The sequence below is a fragment of the Ursus arctos genome, unplaced genomic scaffold (genome assembly GCF_023065955.2).
Source record: "Ursus arctos isolate Adak ecotype North America unplaced genomic scaffold, UrsArc2.0 scaffold_1, whole genome shotgun sequence".
NCBI lineage: Eukaryota > Metazoa > Chordata > Mammalia > Carnivora > Ursidae > Ursus > Ursus arctos.
The window spans coordinates 64,511,324-64,526,789 of record NW_026622763.1 but is presented as its reverse complement, the minus strand read 5'-3'; the positions used below and the strand labels follow the sequence as shown (position 1 = coordinate 64,526,789).

General features: G+C 33.4%; 1 protein-coding gene across 5 annotated transcripts in view; it reads left to right on the top strand.

Annotated features, from left to right (window-relative positions):
* The window catches only part of CALCRL (calcitonin receptor like receptor), a 94,956-nt gene that overhangs the window by 66,758 nt on the left and 12,732 nt on the right, over positions 1 to 15,466 (top strand). For all 5 annotated transcript variants that reach the window (XM_057303319.1, XM_057303328.1, XM_057303325.1 and 2 more), the window contains 2 exons: positions 11,054 to 11,180; positions 14,165 to 14,318. In XM_057303319.1, the coding sequence (XP_057159302.1) occupies positions 11,054 to 11,180; positions 14,165 to 14,318 (281 nt within the window). The remainder of the gene's footprint in view (positions 1 to 11,053; positions 11,181 to 14,164; positions 14,319 to 15,466) is intronic.

The following is a 15,466-nucleotide window of genomic DNA, read 5'->3' as shown; positions in this document are numbered from 1 at the left end:
ACTTTATTATTGATTAGGAATTTCAAGAAAATCTGGATCAGCATTTTTATATCTGTATTTAGGTATGTTCTGTTTAAAAATGCACACTATTCAATCAATACTCACAAGTAATTTTAATTTTTACTTGAAGCCTTAAAATTTAAAACTTCGGAATCTATTTTCTCTATGAAAAAACATTTTTTAAAAAATTGGAATTATGTATATTATGCTAAGTACTTTAGGTTTAAAGGTAGAATCTATAGACTCATACCTCATTTTATTTTATTATTTTTAATTTTTTTTAAAGATTTTTATTTATTTTAGAGAGAGAGTGTGAGCAGGGGGAGGGGCAGAGTGGAGGCGGAGGGAGGGGCTGGGGGAGAGAATATCAAGCAGACATCATGCTGAGCGCAGAGCCCTCCCCTGGGCTCCATTCCACAACCCCAAGGTCATGACCAGAGTTTAACACCCAGTCAGGTGCTTGACTGACTGAGCCACCCAGGCCCCCCACATACCTCATTTTAAAAGAGAAGCTAGAAATTTCTTGTTCCTTCAAGTATTGTCCTCATATTTCAATATAAATAGGCCTTATTTTTTTCAGAAAGAAAGCAAGTTTTTTAATTGAGATTATTGTATGCAATAAATCCATGTATCTACTATTTGCTAAAATTCCTATGCTTTTGTAAATGATATCTAGCATGCTACATAGGCAAAACCAATGAGCGTCTTGCCAATATTGGAATTTGGCCTCTACATTAAAGAAAAATTAAGGTTTTCAATTAATAATACATTGGTTATACTTAAACTTTTCGCAGAAAGTACAATTAACTGTTCATTCTCTGGTGAACTTAAAAAAATCATTAATGGTGATTCACCATGAGGAACGTTAGTGTATAGTGTCCTACAGTAATTTAAAATGTGGAATATATTCAAATCTTGCCATCACCACTTACTAATAGTATGGATTTAGCTTGATTCTGCTTTTCAGTAAGCCTTGGTTTCCTCTAATGAGTCATAATGTTGTTTAAAAGGCAAAGAAGACTTACATAGTACCTGGCATGTAGCAATCTCTCAATAAATGGTAAGAAAGAGGTACAACTTGTGTCATTGGACTGTATCCATCACGTAGGAACAGAGACTGCACTCACTATATTGTCATCTAACATTACGCCTATCTAATAGTTAATACAAAGTGGGGGGAGAAAAGCCACTGTGAAGGTACAAAGAGCTACGGGAAGACAGGAAGGAAAGACTCACTCTGACTCATAGAATCAGAAGATTCCTAAAGTGATAATCTCACTGAAATAAGTGTTAAATGATGGGTAAAATTTCAACAGCTAAAAATTGTAAACCACAACCAATGAAGACATTACCTAGTCCAACACCTAATTTTCTTTATGTTCTAAATAGTTAACTAAGTTATCCACACTTCCTCCCAATCTGTGTTCTTTCTGCTTGGTTTAGTAATTTTATTTGACTTTAATTGTCTTTTAAAAATGGAGCACTTGAACAGAAAGAAGTAAAACTACAAATTAATTTTTTTATTATACATTCTCAGGCTTTACGTAAAACATGAAAAACCCTCTTCAAGTTAAGACTCAGGTATAGCATTTGAAATACTTTTTTATATGTCTAGACATCCTGACTCACAGAGAGTACTTAAGAGTATGTTCTCTAGGGGCGCCTGGGTGGCACAGCGGTTAAGCGTCTGCCTTCGGCTCAGGGCGTGATCCCGGTGTTCTGGGATCGAGCCCCACATCAGGCTCTTCTGCTATGAGCCTGCTTCTTCCTCTCCCACTCCCCCTGCTTGTGTTCCCTCTCTCTCTGGCTGTCTCTCTGTCAAATAAATAAAATCTTTAAAAAAAAAAAAAAAGAGTATGTTCTCTAGAGAGGCACCTTTGGTCTCAGATACTACCTTTGTCATTCACCTGCTGTGTGGCAAGTTCTTTCGTTTCTGTAATCCTCAATTTCACATCTTATTCTATTGGTATCTATATCACAGATTGAGCATAAGGACTAACATAGTGTATATTCAGTGTTAAGTGGAGTGTCTAATGTGGAAACATTGTCTATTATTGGCATAGTTATCACTCTTTCTTATTAGTCCATTAAAATATTTTTATATAAACATTTAGCCCTGATAGGCACACTCTACCAGTGGTCACTTTAAAAACAAAATTAAAGAACACAATTTTTAGTCTTATATGTATCACATTTATAAAGAAATTGTTATAATGTTCATGTAGAAAAATAAGTAAACAGTGAATGAAAAATTTTATAAATAAATTAGTATAATTATATCAGAAAAAATTATGGTTAAATAAATTAGTCAAAAATAATAAAACCATTTATGCCTACAAGGTACCATCTAGCTTACTCAGTACTTTAAACTATATCAAAGAACTTATAGCCTTTGATTTTAAGACACTTCTATATAGTCCTCAAAACTATCTACCAAAACAAGTAAAAGCCACTGTTTACTGAAAACAACTATCCACTGAACAGGAAGTAATGGGAAGAATATCATAAAGTTAAGTTCTGTGTTAGTACAAATCATTTCTGCTTTTTTTTTTAAACACATTCCGGGGCTTAGCACAAGGCCTTGCTCATAGTAGGCACTTAATACATTTTTGAGGAATGAAAGACATGAAGTGCCTTGGAAGCTTATTTCTAAGACTGACTTTCCCATGACTTATTTATGGCCTTGGACAAGTCCTTTGAGTTTGTCTGGCCTTTGTTGTCTCCATCAACCAAGAAGGGTATTAGAGCAAGACTCCTTAAAATTCTAATCAGTAGGAGAATCTGTCAAACAATATAGAATACTCTGTAGCTAGGTTGAAGGAAGGCCAAGACCACCTCAGAAAATACTGAATTGAATGGTTAATGAACCATGTTCAAATAGTCAAGAGCACTAGAAATTTTAGCTTTCTTCCCAGCAACCTGGAAACATCCTGTAGGAGTTGATGTTTCACATAAAAGCATTGTGCATTGAAAAGCTACCGATATCTCTTTTCTGCTTTCTTACCCAGTTCCCCATACTGCAGTCATTCTTGATTAGTTTTGGGTAGAGGTAACATTTTTTGTTTGTCTGTTAATTCAGGGTTACTGACCCATCCTAATAAAAACGAAGAACCAAACAAAAAAGTTGATTTAGGGAGCTGTTTGTTATTTTTATTTAGAGAGAGAAAAGAAAAAGTCTCCTACTCATCCATGCTTTAAATTAGAAACAGAGAACTCCAAACACTATTTACCAGATATACTTCAGTTTTATATTAGAGCTAATTAAAGGAAAGAGTCAGAGTGGGAGATAAAAAGAAAGGGAACCAGAGGGAGGGGAACAGAGAGACAGAGCTTTGGGATTTGCCAAGCCCTGAGAGGCAATGACTCTTACTCATAATGATCCTTAGAAAAACAAAGCACAACCCTTTAGATAAAAAAAAATAAATAAACTTTACCAGAATTAGTTATAAATTATATTTTAATTACTGTTTAAAATTTGAGAGCATAGCAAATCTTGCTCTTACTTTCAACCCAGATAAAGGGCTCCATCTTCCTGCACATAAAAGAGCACGTATAACATCTGACTTGTATGGGGAAAAAAATGGTACTTTTTATTTTTTGACATCTTAATTTTGCTGACCTTTCAGACACTGATTCCAAGTAATTTCAAAGCCAAGTTGCACATTTGCAACTATATAGACAATGATATCATTTCTAGGTAGTTGAGATAAAGTCCTAAATAAAATTCAGCAAAAATCTATCCAGTTGATAGGTTAAATTTCCTTAATAAAATAATCCTTTAATACTTATATTTCTGCTTTTCAGAACAAATGATCCAAAGCTCACCTTTTTTCTTAGATCATATCTGAATATATTCAATCAATATTGTGAACACTTATCTCAATTCCAGTTTCTTCATATAACTCTTGACTAGAACAAAGTATGGTTGTCTTCTTTAAGCTATGACTTTTCTCCTGAAAACTGTTCATGATTCAATCTTCAAATCTATTTTAAACAAAGCTAACTATTTAAAGAAATCCTACATAGGAACATGGAGAACAAAAAGTCTTACTCCACAAATCATATCCTGATGTTTTTCTTTTGGCAAACTGGAACTTTCACTTTCTTAAGTTCTTTAAAATCTGGCAAATTTGCCCCATCAGAGGTTTGACAATGACTGAGTTCAGAAAGAGTCCTCAAGTGGTCCCTGAATAACATAGCTCTTAGTTCCTATCCAGGATCATCCTGGCTTTCTCAATTCTTTGCTGCATTTCACTCATTGTAAGTTTGTTAGGCAGTATGATTCTAAGACATATTTTATTCTGCTTTATGCATCCTAGGCTTCCTTCATCTTAACACTGAATATTGGTTAAAAAACCATAATTTTCATGTAATACTTTATGAGGTCATCGTCTATTTTCAAATTAACAAATTTTGATCAATGTGCTGAAAAATCCATCCGCTCAAACTACACATGGTGAGAACTGAAAACATTCCTATTCAGTAATGTGAGTCTTGGTTGGAAAGCTTTTTAAATATGTTCACTGTAATTATATAATAAAAGCATTGTATTTCCACATTAGGGTATCAGATTTGAATAAGGAGAGAGTAGTGCAAGAACTAATGGGTTTATTCTAATAAAAACCAGTTCCACTATAATATAATTGCTATTACTGGTTTATGGTGAAGTGTCCCAGGTATGGAAATATAAAGTAAATAACTGAATTAAAGATTCTGGACTTACTTTAAACAACAAATTTATTATTTAAAGCTATAACTGAATGTTAAAGATCACACATTTCTGTTAATATTTTTGATGGATATGCAACTTCTTTATAAGTGTAATCTATTTTTCTTGAGCAGGTTGAAACATAAGTGCTATTTAAGCATAAAAATTTTCATGGGAATAGAATGACAAATCATTTTAAGAAAACAAATGATCCATTGCTTGAGGTTAAAACTATGGTCATTTGAATGGATTAAAACTTCATGGTTTGAAATAGAGAACATAATGTAACATTTCCCTCCTCAAAGTCATAATATATTTAGCAATTTGGTTTTCCACTCTTGTGGGCATATTTTATTTTGCTAGACTGTACCCACAGATATGACTATATATTAGGAGAAAGCCACAGTAAACCTCCAAAGTGTAGCATTTTTTAGTAGTTAGGAAAAACAAAAACTGGAAATAACTGGATAGTATGCTGCTAACATTTGCTAATAGAACATTACAATGTAACACAAATGAGTATGAGCTTCAGAATCAAAAAGTATTTTAGTAATTTATGCTCTTTAATTTTCTTCATCTTAGAATAGAAAAAAAACAATGTGGAGTCTTGTCTTATGCCTTTATTCATGTTGTTCTTCGTTCCCTGTAAAAACTCTAAGCGTAATTTTTTTTTTTTTTGAAACTTTGACTTAGAGTAACTTCTTAATCTGCTTGGAATGCTTTTCTCCCCTATCTTCTGTTGCAGTTCTATCTTGGGTCTCCCCTCACTCTGGCCACAGTCTTTATCTATTTCTTAATTCTATTTTAATCTCTAAAAAGCATATAACACTATCAGGAATTATGCGATGTAATTTATGTATTTACCCTCTATTGTCACTTGAATGACATCTATATTATTCAGAAGTGTTTCCTCAAAATCTAGAAATAGTGCACAATATATTACTTATGCATCAATAAATAGTTATGTGATTAAATAAATATTAAACAAAAGCCTTATATTTTCTAAAAATTCAACATTCAAATTCGCCAGATCACTTAATAGGATTGTGATCTGGAGCAACTCGCTTCCATTTTATTAAAGGATAATGACACTTCAAGGGGTTATTATATCACATAATGAATGTGAAGTACTTATCTCTGTGTCCGGGATTTTCTAAAAGCTCAATAAATGGTGGCAGCTACTATTATGAATTTTATCTCTAAACTTTTGGGGAGTGTAAGAATCACAGGCATTCAGAAAGCCTATATTTTCTCTTGCTTCCTGCCCATTAGAAGACCAGGAAGCGCTCTTGCATGGGGCAGCTCACACATGAGAGAAAACCATTTGGCCACACAAAACGTGCCCATCTGTTCCTTATGCAGCCCATATTCACATGTTATCGTAAATAAGGAACCCTGCCTGACAGGTGGGCAAGGGAGAAGGGAACGTGATGGAGCAAGAGCAACCATTTCCCTTCAGAAGGACATTCATTGATCACCTTGGTTGAAACACTCTCGTACTCTTTCTAATCTGACCAGATGGATCACCAGAAACCTCCAAAAAAGAGCTATTGATAGAAGTTATATTCTCTTCAGTAGACAAAAGATAGCCGGACTGCTTTTCCTTTTAATATACTTACTGCCTTCGGCCTGCTTTTCTGGCAGTGTTCCAATTGGCATGAGCTTTCCTCCCAGATATATGGTTGGTGTTTTCTTGGGAAAAGAGCTGAGCCTTAGGAAATTAAATTAGATATACTAGCATAAAAAAGCAGTACTTTGTAGGCTGGGCAGTTCTTATATTGCTTGTATTTCCTCTTTTAGTTACTAGTTTTGCTCAGGATTAGTATTGAGTGAAAGTAGTTTGGAAATTTTTACCTCAGGTCAAAACCATGTGGGAAACAAAGACAAGTATTTTGTTCATGCTGTGGCAGAACTTCGGAGCAACATAATGCTTGGGGCCTGAACAGGGCACCTGGGTGGCACAGTCGGTTAAGTGTCCTACTCTGGATTTCGGCTCAGGGCATGATCTCAGAGTGGTGAGACTGAGCCCTGCACTGGGCTCCGTGCTCAGTGGGGAGTCTGCTTGAGATAGTCTCTCTTCCTCTCTCTCTGCCCCTCCTCCCACAGGCACGCATGCATGCACTTTCTCTCTCAAGTAAATAAATAAATAAATACATAAATCTTTAATATTTGAGGCCTGTATGATAACGAAAGTGGTAATTTGGAGACAACCCTGGAAAGGATGAAATTCCTTGGGAGATAATTCAGTTTGCTTGATTTATTGCTCTGCATCACAGGAAATTGTCTTTCCAATGCTAAATTCTTTTGCTTTGTAACAAAAAGATGGCAATTCACTGTTTCATTGTATTACTTAAAATATGGGCACTTTTAGATTACTAAGGTGAACCTTAATGTTATTTTATTACTTGTGAGAGACAATCCTTAGAGAACTTGACTAAAATCAGCCGTATGATAACTATGCCAAAAAAATAATAGCTAACTTAACATGGGTGAGGTATTATGGTAAACACTAGACAAGATTAATCTCATTTCACCTTACAGCCAATCCTGTGAAGTACCATTGTTATCCCTATTTTACAGATGCAGAAACTAAGGATTACAGTTTTAAAATAACTTGCCCAAAGTCATAGTGTCAGGAGGTAACATAGTCCAGATTCACTCTCAGGCCAGGTTTCAAAACCCACTTTGAAGTATGTGTAAGGACTGGATGCCACCTACTCCTAATTGTTCCAACAGAGAACTGAAAGTCTTAGGCACCTTACACATAAAGAATAATGGATTGTTGACATGCTTACATTAACTGCCTCTATCACTCTGCTTGTCAAAGTGCATATTGAAGTAGTATTCTAAAATAATTATATGTAAAAATATGAAATGGAAACAATCCAAACCCACGAACCACATTCTCTATTCTGTGGTTATGCTCAGATAGGAAGGGATATTATAACTTATAAAGAAAGCAGAGAGTTTTTTGTAAAAACTTCTCCAAGTGTATGAAACAACTGTTTTAATATTTTGAGTAAGATAAAGACATTTTAAAACTTAGAGTAGGTGAAACTGGTTTCAGGTTAACATTTGAAAAAATACCTGGATACCTTCAGGGTTTTATTTGAACAAACCAATGTGTTTACCAGGTACATATTTTGGTTTTCATTTATCAATTGATTTTATTCGTACTGATGAACTTACATGCATTAATGAATATGTTTAGAGAAAAACAATATGCATCACTAGAAAAATTTGAGCATTTTTACCGTTAGAGATTGATACAAAACATATGTCAGATAGCATCTGTCTGCATTTAAGTTGCACAAAACCTGGAGGAAGAAATGGAAGAAACTAAAACAATAGCCATAGGCTAATATTATAGATAATTGGACAGATTTACACAACACAAAGTTAATTTATTTTGCAATGGTTCAGTTCCACACTACAATATGAACAGCTAAACTGAATATCAGGGTTTCCTAAGCAGAAGTATTTGGTTTGAATTATATAGGGTGGATTATCTATGTTTGAATTATATAGGGTAGATTATCTATCTATATTATTTAGATAATTTTGTAACACTCAAAATAAGCTTTATATCTCTGTTTTGAAATGACTTCATGCATCCTCTTAAGTATTTGTTTGGTTTTTATATTAAATATTTTATTTATAATAGGATTTCATTTTATTATTTCAAAATTTTGCCCATTATATGGCATATTTTGGCTCTCCAAGGGGAAGATGTGGTATATCCATTTATCACAGAGTAAGAAGCATTTTTTTTTTGTTAGTATACTCTCGATAACTACATCTTTAGAGGAGAGTAGATACCAGCAGCTCATTTTTAAGTCCTTAACTTTCAAACTAGATTGAGGTGGGAGCAGAGTCATCAGAAAAGTGGGAATTCTGAGAGGAGCAGAAATACACACTCTAATAGAGGAGAAAAGGAAGTTTAAGTGTACACAAAGAAAACTGAAATTATTTTCAACTAACTGCAGTTAGCATTTCATTTTACTTATTTTTAATCTTTGCACATGTGAATATTACAAACACCAACAGTCATAATATAAATGCTATTCATTTTATGTTCTTTAGTTCATCTTTTGGCTCTTCTATCGTGAATTGCTATTTTTAAAAGCCTTCTTTAGTGTTTGTTTTTCCTTCGTTCCAATTTACTCTTTACAAACATTTCTTAATTGCTGTCTAAGCAAACCCTCCCAGTATTTTGGTCATAATTTGAAAACTATGAAATTTTGTTGTTTATATATATGTCTTAACCAATGGACCTAAATATTAGTGCATTCAGCAGAAAAGGGCAAAATAGCCCAGCTAAAGAAAACATTTTTTATTTTATTTTTCCCACGATGGTATCTGAGTTATTCAAATTGTGTTACGAAAAAAAAAATTGTGTATTTGCATGGGGTAGGCAGTTTTTCCCTAAACAAGAGTTGACACTCTATAGACAGAAGATAAGTTCAAGGAATGCATTTCAAAATAAGACCATGTGGACAAATTTTATGTGTTCATAATGTTCATCATGGAAGAGTGATCAATTACCCCACCCCCCAAAAAAACCAAATAAACCATTCATGATACAAATGGTCTGAAAAGATAATTCTTGACTAGACCTCTTCTCACACTCACTAATTTTCTTCACTCACAGTGAACACAAAACACTCCCCACTGCTGCAGTATTTTATCAAAACAGAGCCATTTTGTATCGAAGTTTACTTTACTTAAATAGTAACAGCAGTCACGCCACTTCTCTGTTAAAAAACTTTCAAAGATTCTTCTTTTCTACAGAATATCATCTATACTGTTTGATCCCTGCCTGCCTCTCACTGCTCTCATACACTGCAAAGTCAAATCAAAGACTCTCTAATACAAAAATACTAGCAGCTCTCAGAGATATTTCTATTTTGAAGGACTCCAGCTGCACTTCACATACTTGTCGTATATGACTATCTTATGCTCAGTGACTGATCCAAGAGCCATCTCATTCATGAAGTCTTTCATAGTTTCCCTCACAGCACCCATTCTGTGGAAGGCATGTACAGAAAATCAGTAAATACGGTTTGTATTGAATTCACTTCTAGATCCTTTAAAATACTACAGCTATATATAAAACCACAGATCTATAGCTGGAAGAAGTTTCAGAGATAATATAGCTTAAACTTTGCATTTTTAAATATAGAAAACCTTGGCATTCCAGCCTAACTATAATATTCTGGCCACACAGATTATTTAGGATAAGGAGACACAGTGATAAAATTAAGTTAAAATCTTGAAGTTTCCAAAGTAGAAGTCATTAGTCTGTGTTAAATAGGGTGGATTATCTAGGTTGACCATATTAATTGCATAATTTTGCAAAAATACAAAATGAACTTTTAAGTCTCTGTAATGAAATCATTCCTGCCTTCCTACATATGTGTTTTATTTTGATATTAGTATTCCGTTTCAAATGGATTCCTTTCTATTAGTTTAAAACTTTACACATAAGCATTCAAATAAATGCTTCATGAAAGAGACAGAACTTGAGTTGGTCTTTGAACATTGGTAGGGCAGTAATATGTGGATAATCTGGTAGGGTAGATGTGGATACAATCCGAGGAGTGGCATTACTTGTCATTAATAATGACTTTTCCTATTTCTATATGAATTCCAAATAGCCAGTCCTTTTAATTTTGTTTTATATAGGAGGAGCTCCAGTCAAAGGTGCTAATATTTTTATATCTTACATATGGCCGGGCCAATTAGAAAAAAAAATTCAGTAAAGCTGAACAAACATCAGTGGCTGCTAAGTCTACATTTTTATCAATTTATCTATTCTGAATACAATGTTATCTTTCTCATGGTTGGTCTGCATAATTGCTATCAACATACAGAGGCTCTATAAATAGAACAACCATAAACAATCATAAACAGGCTATATAAACAGAACAACCTATGTGGTATAATGAAAAGAGCATTATCTGTGTAAGATTCTGACAGGCAAATCCAAAGTTTTCAAATTAATTAGCTGCATGGTTTTTTGATCAATTAACTTCACTGAATCTCAGTTTCTACATTTTTGGAATAAATTAAAATATTAATCATATTGAGAGATTCACAGAAGAAATCTATGTAGAAGTCTTGTATGGGCAAATTTCTATACCTATGAATGTCCACCCGTACTGAAGCAACTCGTTCGTCTCTCTTTTAAAGAATTATAGGTTTTCCCTAATTAAGATTTTATCATGAGTCAATCTTGGGGAGAAAAAAGTAATTCTTCCAGATTTGGAGCAGCTACTATGAATTGTGAATGTATTCGAATGATTATTAATAAAAATAAAATATTTGGTTTCTCTTACCTTTTAGGAGCCTAAGCTGCCAAAGGATTACCTTGCACAAAAATCTATTTTTCTCTTTCGTTTGTAACTCTATTGTAACAATCATTCATCTCACTGCAGTGGCCAACAACCAGGCCTTAGTGGCCACAAATCCTGTAAGTAAAATGAGGTTGTGCCCTTAGGTTCAAGAGGTTAGAGGGAAAGAAATGTGAAAGGTGGTGGCGGAGGGTAGGGGGTCGGGGGTTCTGATATATGTAAATGCGTATAAGTACATATATATATATATATGTATATATATGCATCTAGAGAGCATATGTATCCATATTCTAATCTGTAAAGGTAAATACATCTCAATCTTTCCCAAGTTATAAAGGTTGAAAATCAAAAGGAGGAATACATTTCTTTGCTTCAATTATTTATATATGTTACACATATCTTCGCCTCATTTTATGGCTAGAGTCTTCCTGCTGGTGGGACATAAGGGTTTATGACCAAGTAACATTTACTCAATTGAATTTAAAAAATCAATCAAAGCAACTAACTACAGATGTAGTTAGAAAACACAAGGCGTGAAAGAAGAAAAATTTTAATTAAATTATATATTTGGGATCAGGTGACTTTAAATAGTTAATAAAACCAGGGGAAAATGAATTGTACACCCCCTGTGTAATGTTAACGTTTCTTAACATGAAACTTTTAAAGGACTCTACCAAGTCCTCAGTATCTCAGCAAATATTTATAAATTGTTTCCTTATAATTCCTTCGGAAGTACAATTTGTTTTTCTTTCAAATTTTTTTTTTACTGAAGTATAGTTGACACAGAATGTTACATTAGTTTCAGGTGTGCAACATAGTGATTCAACAATGCCACATGCCATGCTCACCTACCGTACATCACTATTACAATACCACTGACTTTATTTTCTATGCTGCACCTTTCATTCCCATGACTTACTCCATAAACTGGAAGCCTGTATGTCCCACTCCCCTTAACCCAATTTGCCCATCTCCCACTCCCCTTCCCTCCATCCCTGGTAACCATACATAGTTTGTTCTCTGTATTTTGGGGTCTGTTTCTGGTAGCATAATTTTTAGGATGAGTATCAAAAGATAGGTAAAAATAAGCACAGAGACCATCATAATATAAAAGCCATATTTCAAAACATAAACTAAAATTTACTTACATAAATGTATATATTTTATGCAAATTATATGCATATGTGAGCTATGTTTAAAGTATCTGGATAAATAACAAACATATTTTCAAGTATTTAAAATTACCTGCTTTCATAATGTTTATAGTATCCATACTACAGTTTTGGATATGGATTTGTGGAGTAGTATATATATATATATATATATATGGTGTACATAAAGTGGTTTTTTAAAGATGAAGTTATCTGGTTACTGAAATCATGGAAGGGAAGGAATTTTCACTCAGTGGGTCAATAAACAATACTCTCCTGTGTGTTTTACGTGTGTTTTAGGGTAATTTCCAAAATCCTAAAATTCCCTGCATTGTTTGCACATGTGTATCCGGATTGCTTAATCTTGTGTATGTTCCATTCTAACGTCACTGGGTGAGGAAACACACTGGGATAGAATTAGCAACATAAAAAAAAAAAAAAAACTGGCCAATGACCTACCACTTTAGAATGACTTTCTCTAGAGCAAAGAGATTAGATATTTTGTCATGAAGCTGCAGAGCAAGAGATTCTAAAGCTAACATTTAGATATAAGGATATTGTATTTAACGTACAAATTGCAAGCTGTAATATATTTTTAATTTATTCTTGGAAAATTTGTTTGTTTATATCAGCAATGCCCTTCATAATAATACTTTTCTGAAGCATGTTTTAAGTTCTTTTTATCATATTGGCTTATAGATAAATTTTTTAAGTGAAATCAGGAGTAAGAAGCCCAGTTAGATATGCATGTCTAAAAACTAGAACAGATAAAAATTTGAAGCTGAAGTCTGTTATTTCTTTATGATATAGTCAAATAACTCATTTTTACCCTTGAGAAGCCTTTGTTAATTTAACGTGATGTTTGACATCAAGATACTTTATTTAAAGTTTAATGTTATGCATTCTGCCAATGTATTTAATGGAAGAATAGGTTTTATAAATATCCTACAGGCAGAAGGCAATGTGTATAATCATGAAAACAAAATTGGAATTACAAGACTTGGGTTCAGGGTATATCTTTGATTGATATTGTATGAATATTAGCAAATCACTTAACTTCTCCAGTACTCAAGTTTTCTATCTATAAAATATGTGACTAGTGATAAATTATGCCACACAGAATTAAAGATTAAATAAAATAACACATTAAAAATATTTTAAGCTAACTAATATGCACATGTCATGATTACTATTCTATGAGAACCCAATATTTATTTTCTAGTGTACCTCCCTTCCAGTTTTCTTTTTAGTGAAAAAAATACCTATTTCAAAAATAATGATAATAGTCACTAAATATTTATTGACCAGACTAGAAATTGGGAGCTGTTGGGAGTAACTGTCCATATATTTCTGGGAGAATTTTAAATTTATTTTCTCCTTTCTAAGGGAGCAAAATATATCTCTTACTCGTTCATGTTTACTTTACCCTGTATTTGAACCTTCCTCTTCTGATCACTTTAAGAATAGAGAAGAGAAAGTGGAGATCTCAGGAAAAGAGGAAGGAAACCATAACTTTGTCTTCTTTTTACTTACATGAAATCCTCAACCTTTTGTTTGAATAATATAAAATATCGGCCCATTAGATTATTATTTACTAAGTAATTGCATTGGTAGCAGTACTATGCAAGACTTTCAATTATTGGCCACTTTTCATGAAAAAAAAAAACGTATTTGGAAAATACGCATCCACTAACTGTAATAAATTTGGAATTTACATATTTCCTGGGAGGTATACCATTATAAATATTTAGAGTCAGTGGTTAAAAACTTTAGAGGCACCATCAGATCAGGATGCAGATGCATTTTACAAATCTGAATCATTAGTATATAAGATTTTGTGTAGAGGAGAGAACATTCCATGTTTCTATATAACTAATCTAAACTAGACTATTGCTTTACATGTGAATTCATAAACAACTAAATATTGATGGCTTTCTTTTTTTTTCTCACAGGTTAGTTGTAAAGTGTCTCAGTTCATTCACCTTTACCTGATGGGCTGTAACTACTTTTGGATGCTTTGTGAAGGCATTTACCTACACACACTCATTGTGGTGGCTGTGTTTGCGGAGAAGCAACACTTGATATGGTATTATTTTCTTGGCTGGGGTAAGTGCCATTATGCGTGTCTGCGGACTCACCATTTAAGAAAGGTCTTAGAGGATGCAGAGCTCCTTGGTAATAAAAATATACTTATATTAATCATTCTTAAACAACATCAGGTGATTAACCTTTGCTTATTGCTGTAAATTGAAATATTTAAACAAAGAACCACTGACTCATTGTTTTCAGTAGTCACAGGTCAATAACACAATGTTGTTGGGTTTTTTTCTGTTTAATATTCCAGTGTGTATCTTGGCTAAGTATGCAGTGGCTAACACGATAGAATTAGAATCATGAATTAGGGATCTAGTCTTCATATTGTTCAAATCTCTTTTTTCCTTTGCACAAAATGAGGGCATTGGGCTTAGCCAGCTTTGAAATTCCACTCAAAAAAAGTTTGTTTTTAAAAAAATACCATTTTATCTTAAGAATAGAGGGACCAGTAATTGAATAAAGGCACACAAAAGATCCATTTTTCCACACAATCTCCTGACATGGTATTATTCACAAAGTAAATAAGGATACACTCCTAGCATGTTTTCTTTTCTTTTTGTTCTGTCTTTTCAGTTTTAATTTTAATTCCTGTTAGTTAATATACAGGATTATATTAGTTTCAGGCGTACAATATAGTAATTCAGCACTTCCATACATCACCCTGTGCTCATCACGGCAACTCCACTCCTTAATCCCCCTCATCTCTTTCACCCATCCCCCCACCCACTGCCCCTCTGGTAATCATCAGTTTGTTCTCTGTAATCAAGAGTCTGTTTCTTGATTTGTACCTCTAGCATATTTTTAAAAACAACTAGAATAATTCAAAATATAAAATGCTGAAAATGAATTCAATTGGACTAGTTTCCAGAAATGTAACTGAGATTAAATTTACCTATCATATATCAATCTACTTACCTATTCAGTCAGACAATAGATACAGATATATGAAGGTACGTGTGTACACACACACACTCTTTAGTATATTCAGTATATTTAGTATTGGTTACCTTTATAAAACATTTCTTCATTTCATGTTGGAAAGATCTGATTTAGAATACTAAAAACATACAAAATATCTAAGATATAAACCATCTCTCTCTTCCTCTCTTTTTCTTCACTTGATCAGTCTCAACTTCTTCCCACATCTGACCATCTACCAA